At 39.6% G+C, this 14,590-nt stretch overlaps 2 protein-coding genes across 4 annotated transcripts in view; one reads left to right on the forward strand and one right to left on the reverse strand.

Moving 5' to 3' along the window:
• Positions 1-14,234, reverse strand: cyp2c19 (cytochrome P450 family 2 subfamily C member 19). 3 transcript variants are annotated; one of them, XM_018094489.2, is made up of 11 exons: positions 14,138-14,216; positions 11,716-11,790; positions 11,200-11,388; positions 9,398-9,560; positions 9,158-9,307; positions 7,540-7,700; positions 6,080-6,256; positions 2,790-2,931; positions 2,449-2,633; positions 653-794; positions 94-385 (listed from the first exon to the last, which is right to left on the reverse strand). In XM_018094489.2, exons 3-11 carry the CDS (start codon positions 11,374-11,376, stop codon positions 201-203), a joined length of 1,482 nt encoding a protein of 493 aa, XP_017949978.1. In that variant the 5' UTR covers positions 11,377-11,388; positions 11,716-11,790; positions 14,138-14,216; the 3' UTR covers positions 94-200. The 3 variants fall into 3 exon arrangements, with proteins under 3 accessions (XP_002933639.2, XP_017949978.1, XP_012819558.1); XM_002933593.5 differs by lacking the exon at positions 14,138-14,216 and having other exon boundaries at positions 1-385; positions 11,716-11,840; XM_012964104.3 differs by lacking the exon at positions 11,716-11,790 and having other exon boundaries at positions 14,138-14,234.
• Positions 13,927-14,590, forward strand: part of cyp2e1.2 (cytochrome P450 family 2 subfamily E member 1 gene 2) — a 24,145-nt gene continuing 23,481 nt past the window's right edge. Inside the window, exon 1 of the mRNA XM_031903028.1 lies at positions 13,927-14,002. The gene's annotated coding sequence lies outside the window, so the exon portion shown is untranslated. The remainder of the gene's footprint in view (positions 14,003-14,590) is intronic.

Genomic DNA, 14,590 nt, shown 5'->3' on the forward strand with positions numbered 1-14,590 from the left:
TTTGCAGCAAATATAAACTTTATATAACAGTTGAAATAACACAATAACTGTAGGATGCAAGTATTATAACCCTGCTATGGGAAACCCGTGTGGTTTTAGCCACTACTGGCTCAGTCTCTTCCAGGACACAGTTCCACAGTAAAGTAAAACCCTTTTTACACATTATGATATAAAACATTTTACCCCCAATATTTATAGTCTTAGTCCAAGGTGCGAGACAAGGCACAGATCTTATGAACCATAGGAGCTGACGTAAACCCAACTAGAGGGGTTAAATGAAGGTCCTGTCCAGGAGGTGATTGGAAAGTGAAGTTCTGGAGAAGTTTTGTGAAGAACAAGAACAGTTCCATCTTGGCCAACGTCTCTCCGGCACAACTTCTTTTACCTGAAACGAACATATGAGAAAACATCAGTGATGATTATCATACCACAAAGGCTGATACTAAAAATGGGGGGGATCATGGGAACAGGGGGTGGTGAACCTCTTTTGAAATGCAAGCTAGGACATCTGGTGAGACTCAAGTGGACTATTGCTCACAACCAGACATTTCACTTGGGTCTAGGGAGACTCAAAGGGATTAAAGCCTCTTCATACAGAAGACTTGTTGACTGAATGACTTATTGACTGAAACTGGAATTGTAGACTTCATACCTGCTGAGAAGGGGATGAAGGCCTCGTTCTTTACAAAGTTTCCCTCTGAGTCAAGGAAATGTTGAGGGTAAAATTCATATGGTCTTTCAAAGTAAGCCTTATCTCGTAGAACCGACGTCAGCAATGGGATCACTTGGGTTCCCTAAAATAGATGTGGGAATAATAATTATAATAAAATATGTGTAACGTTCAAGTTAGGTAGGAACCAGTTAGCGACCGCTGAATACAAAGTCTGACTCTTACGGTATAGCAGGAACTCCCAGCCCTTCCCGGTCTTCACCGACGCCCTTTTGGGGCCCCGGAACTTTCTGCTGCGGTCCAAGCTGGGGTCCTGCAAACTTTCAGAGTTCAGACGAAAATACGAGGTACCGGCAAGGCAAAGGCAGAATCGTAGTCGGGGTACAGGCAAAGGTCGAGGCAGGTAGCAAGAATCGCAGTCGAGGTACAGGCAAAGGTTGAGGCAGGTAGCAGAAATCGTAGTCAGGGTACAGGCAAAGGTCAAAACCGGAACAACAATCAAAACGCTTGAGCAGGTACTGATAAATAACCAGAAGCCAGCTTGGGCAAGGAGAAAATGAGAAATCAGTTTAAATAGCCGGGTTTTGGCGCCAAAAACAGCAAGGAAATGAGGTAATACAAACAAACAGAAAACCTTTACCAAGATGGCATCAACCGGCTTCATGTGCGCAACCGCGCAGCTTGCCGCGCATGCGCAGTTGCGCGTCGGCGCGAACACCGAAGGACAGGCAGCCGAAAGCGATGGGGGTGAGTAGCGCGCGTCTGCCGGCCGGCGCGGTCCAGGTCAGGGGACCGGCCCGGACCGGCAGAGCGCCTCACAATATGTTTAGGAGGTGGAAATGTTTTTCAGGTGAACAGTTAATGAATAGCACTTAAGAAACATTTTGGGGATCATTTATTAGATGGGGAAACAACTGCTTCAATATTCCTTCCACACCCAAGTGAGTTGGGGTGACTTTTGAAATAAGTTCCAACTGTTGTAGGGGAACATTCCCTTGCGATAAATGAAGAATAAAATGTAGAATATTAAATCTCGAAAATAAGAGCGGGACTTTTGGAAGACTATATATGGATAATTTGAACACATAGAAATTAGGTATGGAATTATAGCAAATGCGATTCATGGATGCAAATAGAATTTTTATGATTATAATGTGGAGGTGGACTGGGCTGGATGTCTATTTATAGTAAATAATGGACAGCAGAACCCGGGCTGGCTGTCTATTACAGTAAGCAAAAAGGGCATCTTCATACCCAACCCAACAGACACTGTACTGGGAGTATACAGGAAGAATGTGAGGGATCATCGATTTATTCTGATTGGTCCCCTACAGGTACAGGTGGATTTAGCCTGTTTAGGTGGTGGTGCTGATTGGAATTCCGTCCAGAACTGAAAAGAGAATGTCCCCTAGGACTTCGAAAGTGCCTGGACAATTGATCTTGCATTGAAGGTGGCCATTTTGATCCGCGACCCACTGGATCCTACCTTTGTGTAAAGTAAATTTAGCATTGTATTGTTTAGGGTTGTTTGTTGGTAGCCATTTTGTTTAGTAAGGTAGTTTGTGTGTAATAAGCCATAGTGTGTGGGTGTTTATTTCTTTAACATATTTCTACCCTTAAAACTATAAACTGATATTGCCTAATAGGTTACTTTGGGTGTTAGTGTATTGGAAATGACGGTATCTACAGTATGACCAACAGAAAATAGAGAATTCATTGTACGTGACTCATATATCAACAGATGGATGATAAATCAGTATTTTATAAAAATTTCTCACCTTTGGAATTAAATATCCCCTGAAAGTGACATCCTTAGTTGTTGAATGTGGAAGGTTAGTGGGCACAATGTCTGCAAATCTCTGAATCTCATGGATAACGGCATCAGTATAGGGCATTTGTTTCCGGTGCTCCATTTGAGGCTGAGCTGATCCAATCACTTTGTCAATTTCCTCTTGTACCTTCTCTGTCGCGATGAGCAAAATATATATATTATTTTACAGTGGGACGGACAGTGAAAAGAGAATCTGGTTTCTTCTAGAAAGATGAAAGCTTGTGAGAGATGGCTAAGGACATGCTTGTATATAATAACTTTATAACTGGGATTGAAATGAGGACTTACTTTGAATTTCTGGATATTTCATCATTAACATGAGGCTCCATCGGAGGGTGGTGGAGGTGGTTTCCATCCCTGCAGAAAATAAACTGTCTACAAGTGATACTAGGTTCTCATTGTGAAAAAAACGTCCAGTAGCTGACTTTTCCTGAAATGTACAGAGTAGATATCAAATAAAGGGCCTTTACCCACACATATCATATTTTACTTCTATAAATCCTCATGAGATATATAGATCTAAGCAGATATGGTAGAGAAGAAGCTTACCCGTGGTACATGGTGGTCCAGGTGCTCATGTCCCAGACCCTCAGCAAGGGGAGCCACTTAGGAAACACATAAGTGAGATAGGGAGGCACTCCGGAATTCCATTAAGGTTGAACACGTAAAGCCTTACGCGTTTTGTACCATACTGGGTACTTAATCATAGCCTATAATTAAGTACACAGTATGGTACAAAATGCGTAAGGCTTTACGTGTTCAACCTTTAATTAAGTACCCAGTATGGTACGAAACGCGTAAGGCTTTATAGCATTTATGTGTAAAATTCAATAAATTACTCTGATTTTACTTTATACTTGAGATTTATTCAACCTCAATGGAATTTCGGAGTGCCTGCCTATCTCGCTTATGTGTTTCCTAATATTATACTTCTAGCCTCGTCTAATGGAGTTATGTTTTTGTTTTGGGCCACTGACCATGGCAACATATCAGTTTCAAACTTTATCTTCCCTGGACTTTGCCAAAATGATAGCTTGAGTGCTTGGCCATTGATGATCCCCTATCACCTCCCTGTGTGCATTCAGTAGGCACTAGTGTATATATTCACTTGTATAAGGAGGGTCGACAGAAGAAGGGAGACCTTTAATCCACCATTGTCCTCTGTAAGGTAAATGACAGATAAAACTCCCACGTGCCAGAGGCCTAATGTGCCACGTTTTATCTCAAAGCCTAATAAAAGCTGCAGCTTAGGATTTGTTTTGAATCAATAAGCACATCAGACTTATGCCCATGTTATGTGGCTATCAGAGATCCGGCCGAAACCGAATCCTTAAAAAATCCGGGATTCGGTGCATCCCCAATGGCAATATACAGGTATTGGATCTCTTATCCAGAATGATCGGGACCAAGGGTATTCCGGATAAGGGGTCTTTCTGTAATTTGGATCCCCCATACCTTAAGTCTACTAAAAAATCAATAAAACATTAATTAAACCAAAGAGGATTGTTTTGCATCCAATAAGGGGTAATTATATCTTAGTTGGGATCAAGTACAGGTACTTTTTTATTATTACAGAGAAAAGGGAATCATTTAACCATGAAATAAACCCAATAGGGCTGTTCTGCCCCCAATAAGGGGTAATTATATCTTAGTTGGGATCAAGTACAGATACTGTTTTATAATTACAGAGAAAAGGGAATCATTTAACCATGAAATAAACCCAATAGGGCTGTTCTGCCCCCAATAAGGGGTAATTATATCTTAGTTGGGATCAAGTACAGGTACTTTTTTATTATTACAGAGAAAAGGGAATCATTTAACCATGAAATAAACCCAATAGGGCTGTTCTGCCCCCAATAAGGGGTAATTATATCTTAGTTGGGATCAAGTACAGGTACTGTTTTATTATTACAGAGAAAAGGGAATCATTTAACCATTAAATAAACCCAATAGGGCTGTTCTGCCCCCAATAAGGGGTAATTATATCTTAGTTGGGATCAAGTACAGGTACTGTTATTATTACAGAGAAAAGGGAATCATTTAACCATTAAATAAACCCAATAGGGCTGTTCTGCCCCAATAAGGGGTAATTATATCTTAGTTGGGATCAAGTACAGGTACTGTTTTGTTTTATTGTTACAGAGAAAAGGGAATCATTTAACCATTAAATAAACCCAATAAGACTGTTCTGCCCCCAATAAGGGGTAATTATATCTTAGTTGGGATCAAGTACAGGTACTGTTTTGTTTTATTGTTACAGAGAAAAGGGAATCATTTAACCATTAAATAAACCCAATAAGACTGTTCTGCCCCCAATAAGGGGTAATTATATCTTAGTTGGGATCAAGTACAGGTACTGTTTTATTATTACAGAGAAAAGGGAATCATTTAACCATTAAATACACCCAATAGGACTGTTCTGCCCCAATAAGGGGTAATTATATCTTAGTTGGGATCAAGTACAGGTACTGTTTTATTATTACAGAGAAAAGGGAATCATTTAACCATGAAATAAACCCAATAGGGCTGTTCTGCCCCCAATAAGGGGTAATTATATCTTAGTTGGGATCAAGTACAGGTACTGTTTTATTATTACAGAGAAAAGGGAATCATTTAACCATTAAATAAACCCAATAGGGCTGTTCTGCCCCCAATAAGGGGTAATTATATCTTAGTTGGGATCAAGTACAGGTACTGTTTTATTATTACAGAGAAAAAGGAAATCATTTAACCATTAAATAAACCCAATAAGACTGTTCTGCCCCCAATAAGGGGTAATTATATCTTAGTTGGGATCAAGTACAGGTACTGTTTTATTATTACAGAGAAAAGGGAATCATTTAACCATTAAATACACCCAATAGGACTGTTCTGCCCCAATAAGGGGTAATTATATCTTAGTTGGGATCAAGTACAGGTACTGTTTTATTATTACAGAGAAAAGGGAATCATTTAACCATTAAATAAACCCAATAGGGCTGTTCTGCCCCAATAAGGGGTAATTATATCTTAGTTGGGATCAAGTACAGGTACTGTTTTATTATTACAGAGAAAAGGGAATCATTTAACCATGAAATAAACCCAATAGGGCTGTTCTGCCCCCAATAAGGGGTAATTATATCTTAGTTGGGATCAAGTACAGGTACTGTTTTATTATTACAGAGAAAAGGGAATCATTTAACCATGAAATAAACCCAATAGGGCTGTTCTGCCCCCAATAAGGGGTAATTATATCTTAGTTGGGATCAAGTACAGGTACTGTTTTATTATTACAGAGAAAAGGGAATCATTTAACCATTAAATAAACCCAATAGGGCTGTTCTGCCCCCAATAAGGGGTAATTATATCTTAGTTGGGATCAAGTACAGGTACTGTTTTATTATTACAGAGAAAAAGGAAATCATTTTTAAAATTCTGAATTATTTGATTAAAATGGAATCTATGGGAGACGGCTTTCCATAACTTGGAGCGTTCTGGATAACGGGTTTCCGGATAAGGGATACCATACCTGTATATAGTTGCCACATAAAATAGCATACATTATCGGCAAATTTCCTAGCCATGAAAATGGCCCTTACCTCGCTTTGCTTGATAAGGAAGGCGTCGATAAAATCCCTTTGGTCATTTATGTCCAGTTGAGCCTTGTGTTCAGCAAATGTTTCTTTAATGAACGTATGAGATTTCTGAGTGTTCTTTTCAACATTATGGTGACTCCCAGGTAACCATCTCATCACAGATGGATATGCATTGTATAGCTTGCAGATATAAAAAATAATAGCAATTATGGCAGTTTTAATATGTGCTCAAATACGTCTCTGCGTGAATAGTTTTCATCTTAAACACTACATTCCCTACAGTGATAGAAGGTACATTTGTAAGGTGACATACCATAACTAACAATCATCTAGCCCTCAACATAGTAAATCTTTGAGAATTCAAAATCTTGTTTTCTTTTCACCATTTAGTTGCAGATTTACTGATGGGCTAAGCACCAATGTCCTGCCCAACTTTGAAGGAGAAGGAAAGGTAAAAACTAAGTAAGCTTTATCAGAAAGGTCTATGTTAATATAGCCGTAAACACTTACAGAACTGCTGCTCTGAGTCCTCAGTGAAAAGAAACACCACATTTCTTTACTTCTATTCTGTACACATGATCTTCTGTGTCCAGGCCCGGATTTGTGGAGAGGCCACAAAGACCCGGGCCTAGGGCGGCAGAAACCAGGGGGCGGCATGCCGCCCCGCCGCACCAAAATTGTAAAAGTTTTGTCCCCATACGGAGCAATGGGGACTTCTCCCCACTGCTCCGTATGCATGTTTGGCCTACAGCGCATGCGTATGCGTGCGCACCCCCCGCACTGTTCGCGCATGCGCGTGTAAACCCCGCCTCCCCTTGTTCGCAGATGCATGCGCACTGCGGGGGGGGCGTGCGAGCGGGGGCGGCCTCTGGGCGGCCAATTGGTAAATTTGGCCCTGTCTGTGTCAGACTTCCTGCTCTCAGAAAAATCATTCAGGGCACACCTTGAGTCTGCTCAGTTTGCTCCTCTTTCCCCATCGCTTCTGCTCTCTCCCTCTCCCCTCTCTGCTCTCTCACCCTCCCATCTCTGCTGTAATCTGAGCTGAAAGCTGTTCCGTACTTGCACACTGCTGCCTGGAAGTGAAGTCAGTCCAAGCTAAAATGGCAGCTGCTATCTTAAACAAACAGAGAAACCTTCTATGGCTCTTTACTCAGGTATGGTAAGCATTCTGCAGAATTAATATAGCATTCTAGCTTGCACTATTGTGACTAATCTTTTGGCAATAAAATGCCAAAATGCCTTTCCTTCCATTTTCCTCTACAACACTTTCATATAAAAAAGATATCATTAGTAACTTGGGTTGAATTATTTGAAACACCTAACCTCATGATGATAATAAAGATTTTATTATTCGTGGTTATTTATTATTTACATTGTTGTGTCTAAATTCTAGACATTCATGTTGCAATAATGTGAATGCAAGAATAATATCAAATATGCAAAAGAAAATCAAAGTGCCTCACCATAACTATAGGAGTCCCCAAAATCCTGGCAATTTCATTTATTAAGCGAATGAGCTTCAGAAGGGTTGGATCCTGATATTCAAAGCGATGGCCGAGCAGAATAGATACGATGATGTTGGCTACTGCGGCGTTTAGTATTAAACTGTTCTCAAATGGCTCTCCTAAAATTATAACATTGGATCATATAATAGACTGCATAACGGACTATTCAAGCTCAAGATCTCAATGGCTCTCCTGAAATGATAACATTGGATCATATAATAGACTGCATAAGGACTATTCAAGCTCAAGATCTCAATGTCTCTCCTGAAATGATAACATTGGATCATATAATAGACTGCATAAGGACTATTCAAGTTCAAGATCTCAATGGCTCTCCTGAAATGATAACATTGGATCATATAATAGACTGCATAAGGACTATTCAAGTTCAAGATCTCAATGGCTCTCCTGAAATGATAACATTGGATCATATAATAGACTGCATAACGGACTATTCAAGCTCAAGATCTCAATGGCTCTCCTGAAATGATAACATTGGATCATATAATAGACTGCATAAGGACTATTCAAGTTCAAGATCTCAATGGCTCTCCTGAAATGATAATATTGGATCATATAATAGACTGCATAACGGACTATTCAAGTTCAAGATCTCAATGGCTCTCCTGAAATTATAACATTGGATCATATAATAGACTGCCTAATGGACTATTCAAGCTCAAGATCTCAATGACTCTCCTGAAATTATAACATTGGATTATATATAGATTGCATAACGGACTATTCAAGTTCAAGATCTCAATGGCTCTCCTGAAATGATAACATTGGATCATATAATAGACTGCCTAATGGACTATTCAAGCTCAAGATCTCAATGGCTCTCCTGAAATTATAACATTGGATCATATAATAGACTGCATAACGGACTATTCAAGTTCAAGATCTCAATGGCTCTCCTGAAATCATAACATTGGATCATATAATAGACTGCATAATGGACTATTCAAGCTCAAGATCTCAATGGCTCTCCTGAAATGATAACATTGGATTGTATAATAGACTGTATAACGGACTATTCAAGCTCAAGATCTCAATGGCTCTCCTGAAATGATAATATTGGATCATATAATAGACTGCATAACGGACTATTCAAGTTCAAGATCTCAATGGCTCTCCTGAAATTATAACATTGGATCATATAATAGACTGCCTAATGGACTATTCAAGTTCAAGATCTCAATGGCTCTCCTGAAATTATAACATTGGATCATATAATAGACTGCATAACGGACTATTCAAGTTCAAGATCTCAATGGCTCTCCTAATATCATAACATTGGATCGTATAATAGACTGCATAAGGACTATTCAAGCTCAAGATCTCTGAGGCTCTGAGCCTATTGGTGGCTCCGTACTATATCTAGTAAAAAGCACTTCCTGGGCTTCTCCTATTTATAGAATTGTTCAAGATTGTCAACTTTTGATATGACTAAATAAGGAATAAATAATTTATAGCTTAATTATGTCAAAATTTTATATTTATATATCCCTGGCCAGGAGCCATATATCGTTTGTGTATTAAACACAACACACGTATGTTACAATTCAGATCTAACCTTTGTAGGATTGAAATGTTTCCACCAGTGAAATACATTCCTCATTAATTTTATCCTCTATAGTTCTCTTCCCCATGCCAAAGTCTCTCAGTGTCGCAAGAGTAAATCTTCTCATCACTTTCCAGTTTTCACCGTGAGAAAATGTAATACCTGCATAGAAAATAGGTGCATTTGAAATATATAGTCAGAAACAAACCAAAAAAGAAAAAACTTTCTGTAGACAAATTTTTATTAAATTACCATGTCCATTTGATCTTCTATGAAACGCTTCTATGATGGGCCGGTCGGAAAACTCCTCGGCGTGGTTAATCAGAGCGTCTTTCACTGCGTCATACCCGCACAGAACAACCACCTTCTCTGTCCCGAGCTGAACACTGAATACCGATCCGTACTTCTTCCCAAGCTGTCAGAATATATAAGCAAAAAATCATTTCCAATCATTACTTCTATATCATTGATAAGTGTAAACCCTGGCCCCTCCCAGATCATCTGATAACCTAATTCCTGATGGGTATTTTGGCCAACCTGGCGTTACATTTTAGTAATATATAGTACAGGTATGGGATCTGTTATCCGGAAACCCGTTATCCAGAAAGTTCCGAATTACAGAAAGGCTGTCTCCCATAGACTCCATTATAAGCAAATAATTCAAATTTTTGAAAATTATTTTTCACTGTAATAATAAAACAGTACCTTGTACCTTGTATCCCAACTAAGATATAATTACCCCTTATTGGGGGCAGAACAGCCCTATTGGGTTTATTTCATGGTTAAATGATTCCCTTTTCTCTGTAATAATAAAACAGTACCTGTAATTGATCCCAACTAAGATATAATTACCCCTTATTGGGGGCAGAACAGTCCTATTGGGTTTATTTCATGGTTAAATTATTTCCTTTTCTCTGTAATAATAAAACAGTACCTGTACTTGATCCCAACTAAGATATAATTACCCCTTATTGGGGCAGAACAGCCCTATTGGGTTTATTTCATGGTTAAATGATTCCCTTTTCTCTGTAATAATAAAACAGTACCTGTACTTGATCCCAACTAAGATATAATTACCCCTTATTGGGGGCAGAACAGCCCTATTGGGTTTATTTCATGGTTAAATGATTCCCTTTTCTCTGTAATAATAAAACAGTACCTGTACTTGATCCCAACTAAGATATAATTACCCCTTATTGGGGGCAGAACAGCCCTATTGGGTTTATTTAATGGTTAAAGGATTCCCTTTTCTCTGTAATAATAAAACAGTACCTGTACTTGATCCCAACTAAGATATAATTACCCCTTATTGGGGGCAGAACAGCCCTATTGGGTTTATTTAATGGTTAAATGATTCCCTTTTCTCTGTAATAATAAAACAGTACCTGTACTTGATCCCAACTAAGATATAATTACCCCTTATTGGGGGCAGAACAGTCCTATTGGGTTTATTCAATATTTAAATGATTTTTAGCAGACTTAAGGTATGGAGATCCAAATTACAGAAAGATCCCTTATACGGAAAACCCCAAGTCCCGAGCATTCTGGATAACAGGTCCCATACCTGTAATTATAAACATAATTATGTCCATCTTTCTAAACAGCAAGTCAAAAGCCAACACAAGGGACCTGATGTTCATAGCTTGGTCTGAACAACAAATCTTGTAGGCAATTTCAAAATTTTGGGCTTTATCTGGCAGTAATGGGGTTATAGAAAGTAACAACCACATACATGAAAAGGGAAATATTTAAAAGATTTCTGTTGCTCTATAAAAGCTTCTGGTCTTCTGCCCAAAGATTATCCCTCTAACTCCCAATACCTATTGAGAAAAAGTAATCTTGTGATTTGAGAACGTTGAAGCACAAGGCAGCTGAGAGGCCTAAATGTTGACCAGGAATTTTTGAAATCTCTCCTTGCTTGTCAACATGCTACATGGTTTTTGTGGAATCTTGGTTATTTTGACAGGAGCAATGAGATTCAGATGATCATGTCCTATGATCCACAATGGACTCTATTTTCCACACAGTAAATAGTCTTTTGAAATACTGGTTACCTCCATGAGCGTCATATAAGGTTTCTTCAGGTTCATTATATGTAGATTTCCGATAAGGGGTAATGGCTTTGGTCCAGGGGGGAAGTTGGGAGGGGTTCCTTTCCCACCATATACAAGGTATATCAATAGGCAAATGACAATTGCCATAAACAGAGTGATTGGCTCAAAGCTGAACATGACTAGAGGAACCTGAAATGAGAAGAAGGACATTTATATTATACTAACAGAATGCAAACAATAAAAAATAAATAAAGTAAAAGAAGGGCATAACATGGGGTGGCTATTGCATTGCAGATTATGGAGGATGTTTCTAAATGTACTTGCTTGCACCTATCCAACTCTTTGCTCACGCATTTTGTTTAAAGAGCTGAAATGGAAGGTCATAAAACACCCTGAAGAACAGCCTATGCCCAATGTCTCTAGAAAATAGACCAAAAACCAAAATAAACCACATTTATAAATCATGTTATTTCCAATAATGTCAAAACTGTCTACGCACAATCCATTGTGACTTACCTGCGAATACACCGATGCCCTGTGAGGTATACTAATCCGATCCTCCTTTATGAAATGTAATAACCTCTGCAACTCCTTTTTATTAAGCATAAAAAAGCAACGTTAAATATTGACTTCAGCAGTTGTTTGTCCAGTTTAAGTGTGGAAACCCCGCCCCTTGAGCTTTTAGGAGAATTATCTGGTTTGGCACTGTGAGACTGCATTAAATGATACCGTTCATGGTAGTTACTGTATAACTGCACATGTTGCAGGTAGTCCAAGAGAAGACAAAGTTCTTCAGAGGTCACTGCCTTGATATAAAAAAAAAAACTTGGAGTTGAAGTGGAGTTATATCTCTGGTTGCAGCTATGGAAACGTGTAATGGTGGCTGTGTGAGTTACCCAATTACTAAACCTTGCCTTGCTAGATTATTTGGTAAAACCAGTCAAAAGATTATCAGTCTGAAGGCCAAGCAGTGTTGGCGTTGGGTGGGGATGTAAAATTATGCCGTCCTTCCACTTCTTTGTTTCTCAAGAGGGAATGCAAGAGTTCTGAATTCTGAAACTTTTTTGTAATACTGGCAGTGTTGGCCTGGCCCACCAGGATACCAGGAAAAGTCCCAGTGGGCCCCCCTACTCCTGACCATTTGGCCTGTTTCATGGTCATTCCCAATTTCTGAATGGGAACAAAGAGGTGAAATCTATGGAAGAATAGATGCTAGCATGTAAATAAAAGAGACTAGGAGAAAAAAGTTGTTGGGTGAGGAAAGGAGGAAAAATAGTCTGGAGAGTTGGTCTATAGTCTAAGGTTTTCTGGTGGGTCCCAGAGGTCCCAGTCCGACACTGAATACTGGAACCTTCTTTTGCTCCTCTGCATTTCTGCATGCAAATAAAATGGAGATTAGGAAGATATAGAGGATAAAAGGGGAAAAAGATTGTTGGAGGGGAGAGGTAGAGGAGAGAAGGAGAGATGGAGAAGGTGGAGGCATCAGAAAGGGACTAAGTTTTACCTGCAACTTTCTTGCTTTCAATTGGCCCTTTTATTGGCTCCACTGGGATCACCTGACTGCAGCTGGGAAGGGTGGGAGCTACAACATGGAGCCGGCCTCTGCTCCTGTATAAACTATAGCAACAAAGGGAAAGTTGTGCTCAACCACTAAATTTTAAACCATTAGGCGGGGGTGCAATGAGGTTGTGACCACAAAATACATGTAAACAACAACAAGAGCCCCTCTGCACTCCCCCATTACCAATATATATAGGACATTAAGACATTCTGTGCATTAAGCTACTAAGAAATGCCCTCCCCTTTAGGCAAAACAGGGATTGTTTGTCCTTATATTGCAATATACTTCAAGCTGGCCAACTGCATCACAGTCATCCCTTCTGGCCAATCCTACACTGACTTTCTTGCTTTCAAGGTTAAAACCCCCATATGGTTGCCCTTTTATTGGCCCATTGGGATCACCTGACTGCAGCTGGGAAGGGTGGGAGCTACAACATGGAGCCGGCCCCTGCTCCTGTATAAACTATAGCAAAAAAGGGAAAGTTGTGCTCAACCACTAAATTTAACCTTGAAAGCAAGAAAGTTGCAGGTAAAACTTAGTAGTCCTTTTGCTAAATGTATATTTTAGCAGTAGAATTCTTGATGAATCGCTTAAGTGCAGAGGATCTCTTGTTGTTGTTTATATGTATTTTTGTGGTCACAACCTCATTGCACCCCCGCCTAATGGTTCAAAATTTAGTGGTTGAGCACAACTTTCCCTTTTTTGCATCAGAAAGGGTATAGAGAACAGGAGAGAAGAAGAAAATATGGAAAACCAGAAGATACATTAAAGTTAGAGAACGTTAGCAGACTGAGGAATGGTGAGAGGATGATATATATTAAATTATGTGGGGTAATGTACAATAGGCTGGGGTTGTGCTGTGTTATAACACACAATATACAGAGAGGGCGCTGTGTTTGCAAAAGCTGAATTGCCATCCAAGAAAAGTCATATACACTATTTTCATTCTGGGGTCCCTACAGGCCACTTACTATGGTAGATCAATGCATATTGGGCATCAAACTGTCCAGCAGAGGGAAATAACAAAATGACTTTGCTTTAAATCAGGTGAAACAAGGGAATGTTGGTGGGCGAGGCTTATTATAACATTGGGTATATAGGGTATATAAGCTATATAATCCAAAAGTCCAGCCAGTGATAGAGCACGGGGTACATTGGACTCTCTTTCCACAGGATGGGCCTTCGCTAAGGGGAAGGAATTTAATGGAAGGTGTTGTATAACTACACCTCCCACTGCCTGGTGTAAGTACAAAGTTTAAATAGGAGAAATAGATGGACCCCAGAAGCTCTGGGAAATATTAATAACTATAATAATTAATAATAACTGATTTATTTGTCCCAAACAAATGCCGTAAGTGCAGGGTTGACAATACTCACAATCCGATGAGATCACAGTTTATTCAGAAGGATCAGGAGACAGGGAGCTTAGCCCGGAGCTCAATCAGCTGGTGTAAAGCTAATTATACTGATAACCACACACTTATTAACATGCAATCTCAAGCATTAGAAAGGGATCAGGAGTCATCCCCCCGGTGCTTCTAACAGCACAGGCGTACCAGAACATTATAGGATGTGATGCCATGTAAAACCACACCACTAGGGAAACACCTTGCTATGGTCTTAATTACCCTAGCAACCAGGCAGTGGTTTAAAGGTCCCCATACACGGGCCGATCTTATTCATTCCTAATGGGCATTTCCCAGTCCCATTGTACGATCCCCCAGCCTTTGTATCCCTCCGTCTCCCTCCTCCTCCTCCAGGGGAATCCCAATCGGGCTTGGTTTGTTGTCCTCTAGTGCCTAATTGAGGAAATTACATTTAACCATAAAA

The sequence above is a fragment of the Xenopus tropicalis genome, chromosome 5 (genome assembly GCF_000004195.4).
Source record: "Xenopus tropicalis strain Nigerian chromosome 5, UCB_Xtro_10.0, whole genome shotgun sequence".
Taxonomy (NCBI): domain Eukaryota; kingdom Metazoa; phylum Chordata; class Amphibia; order Anura; family Pipidae; genus Xenopus; species Xenopus tropicalis.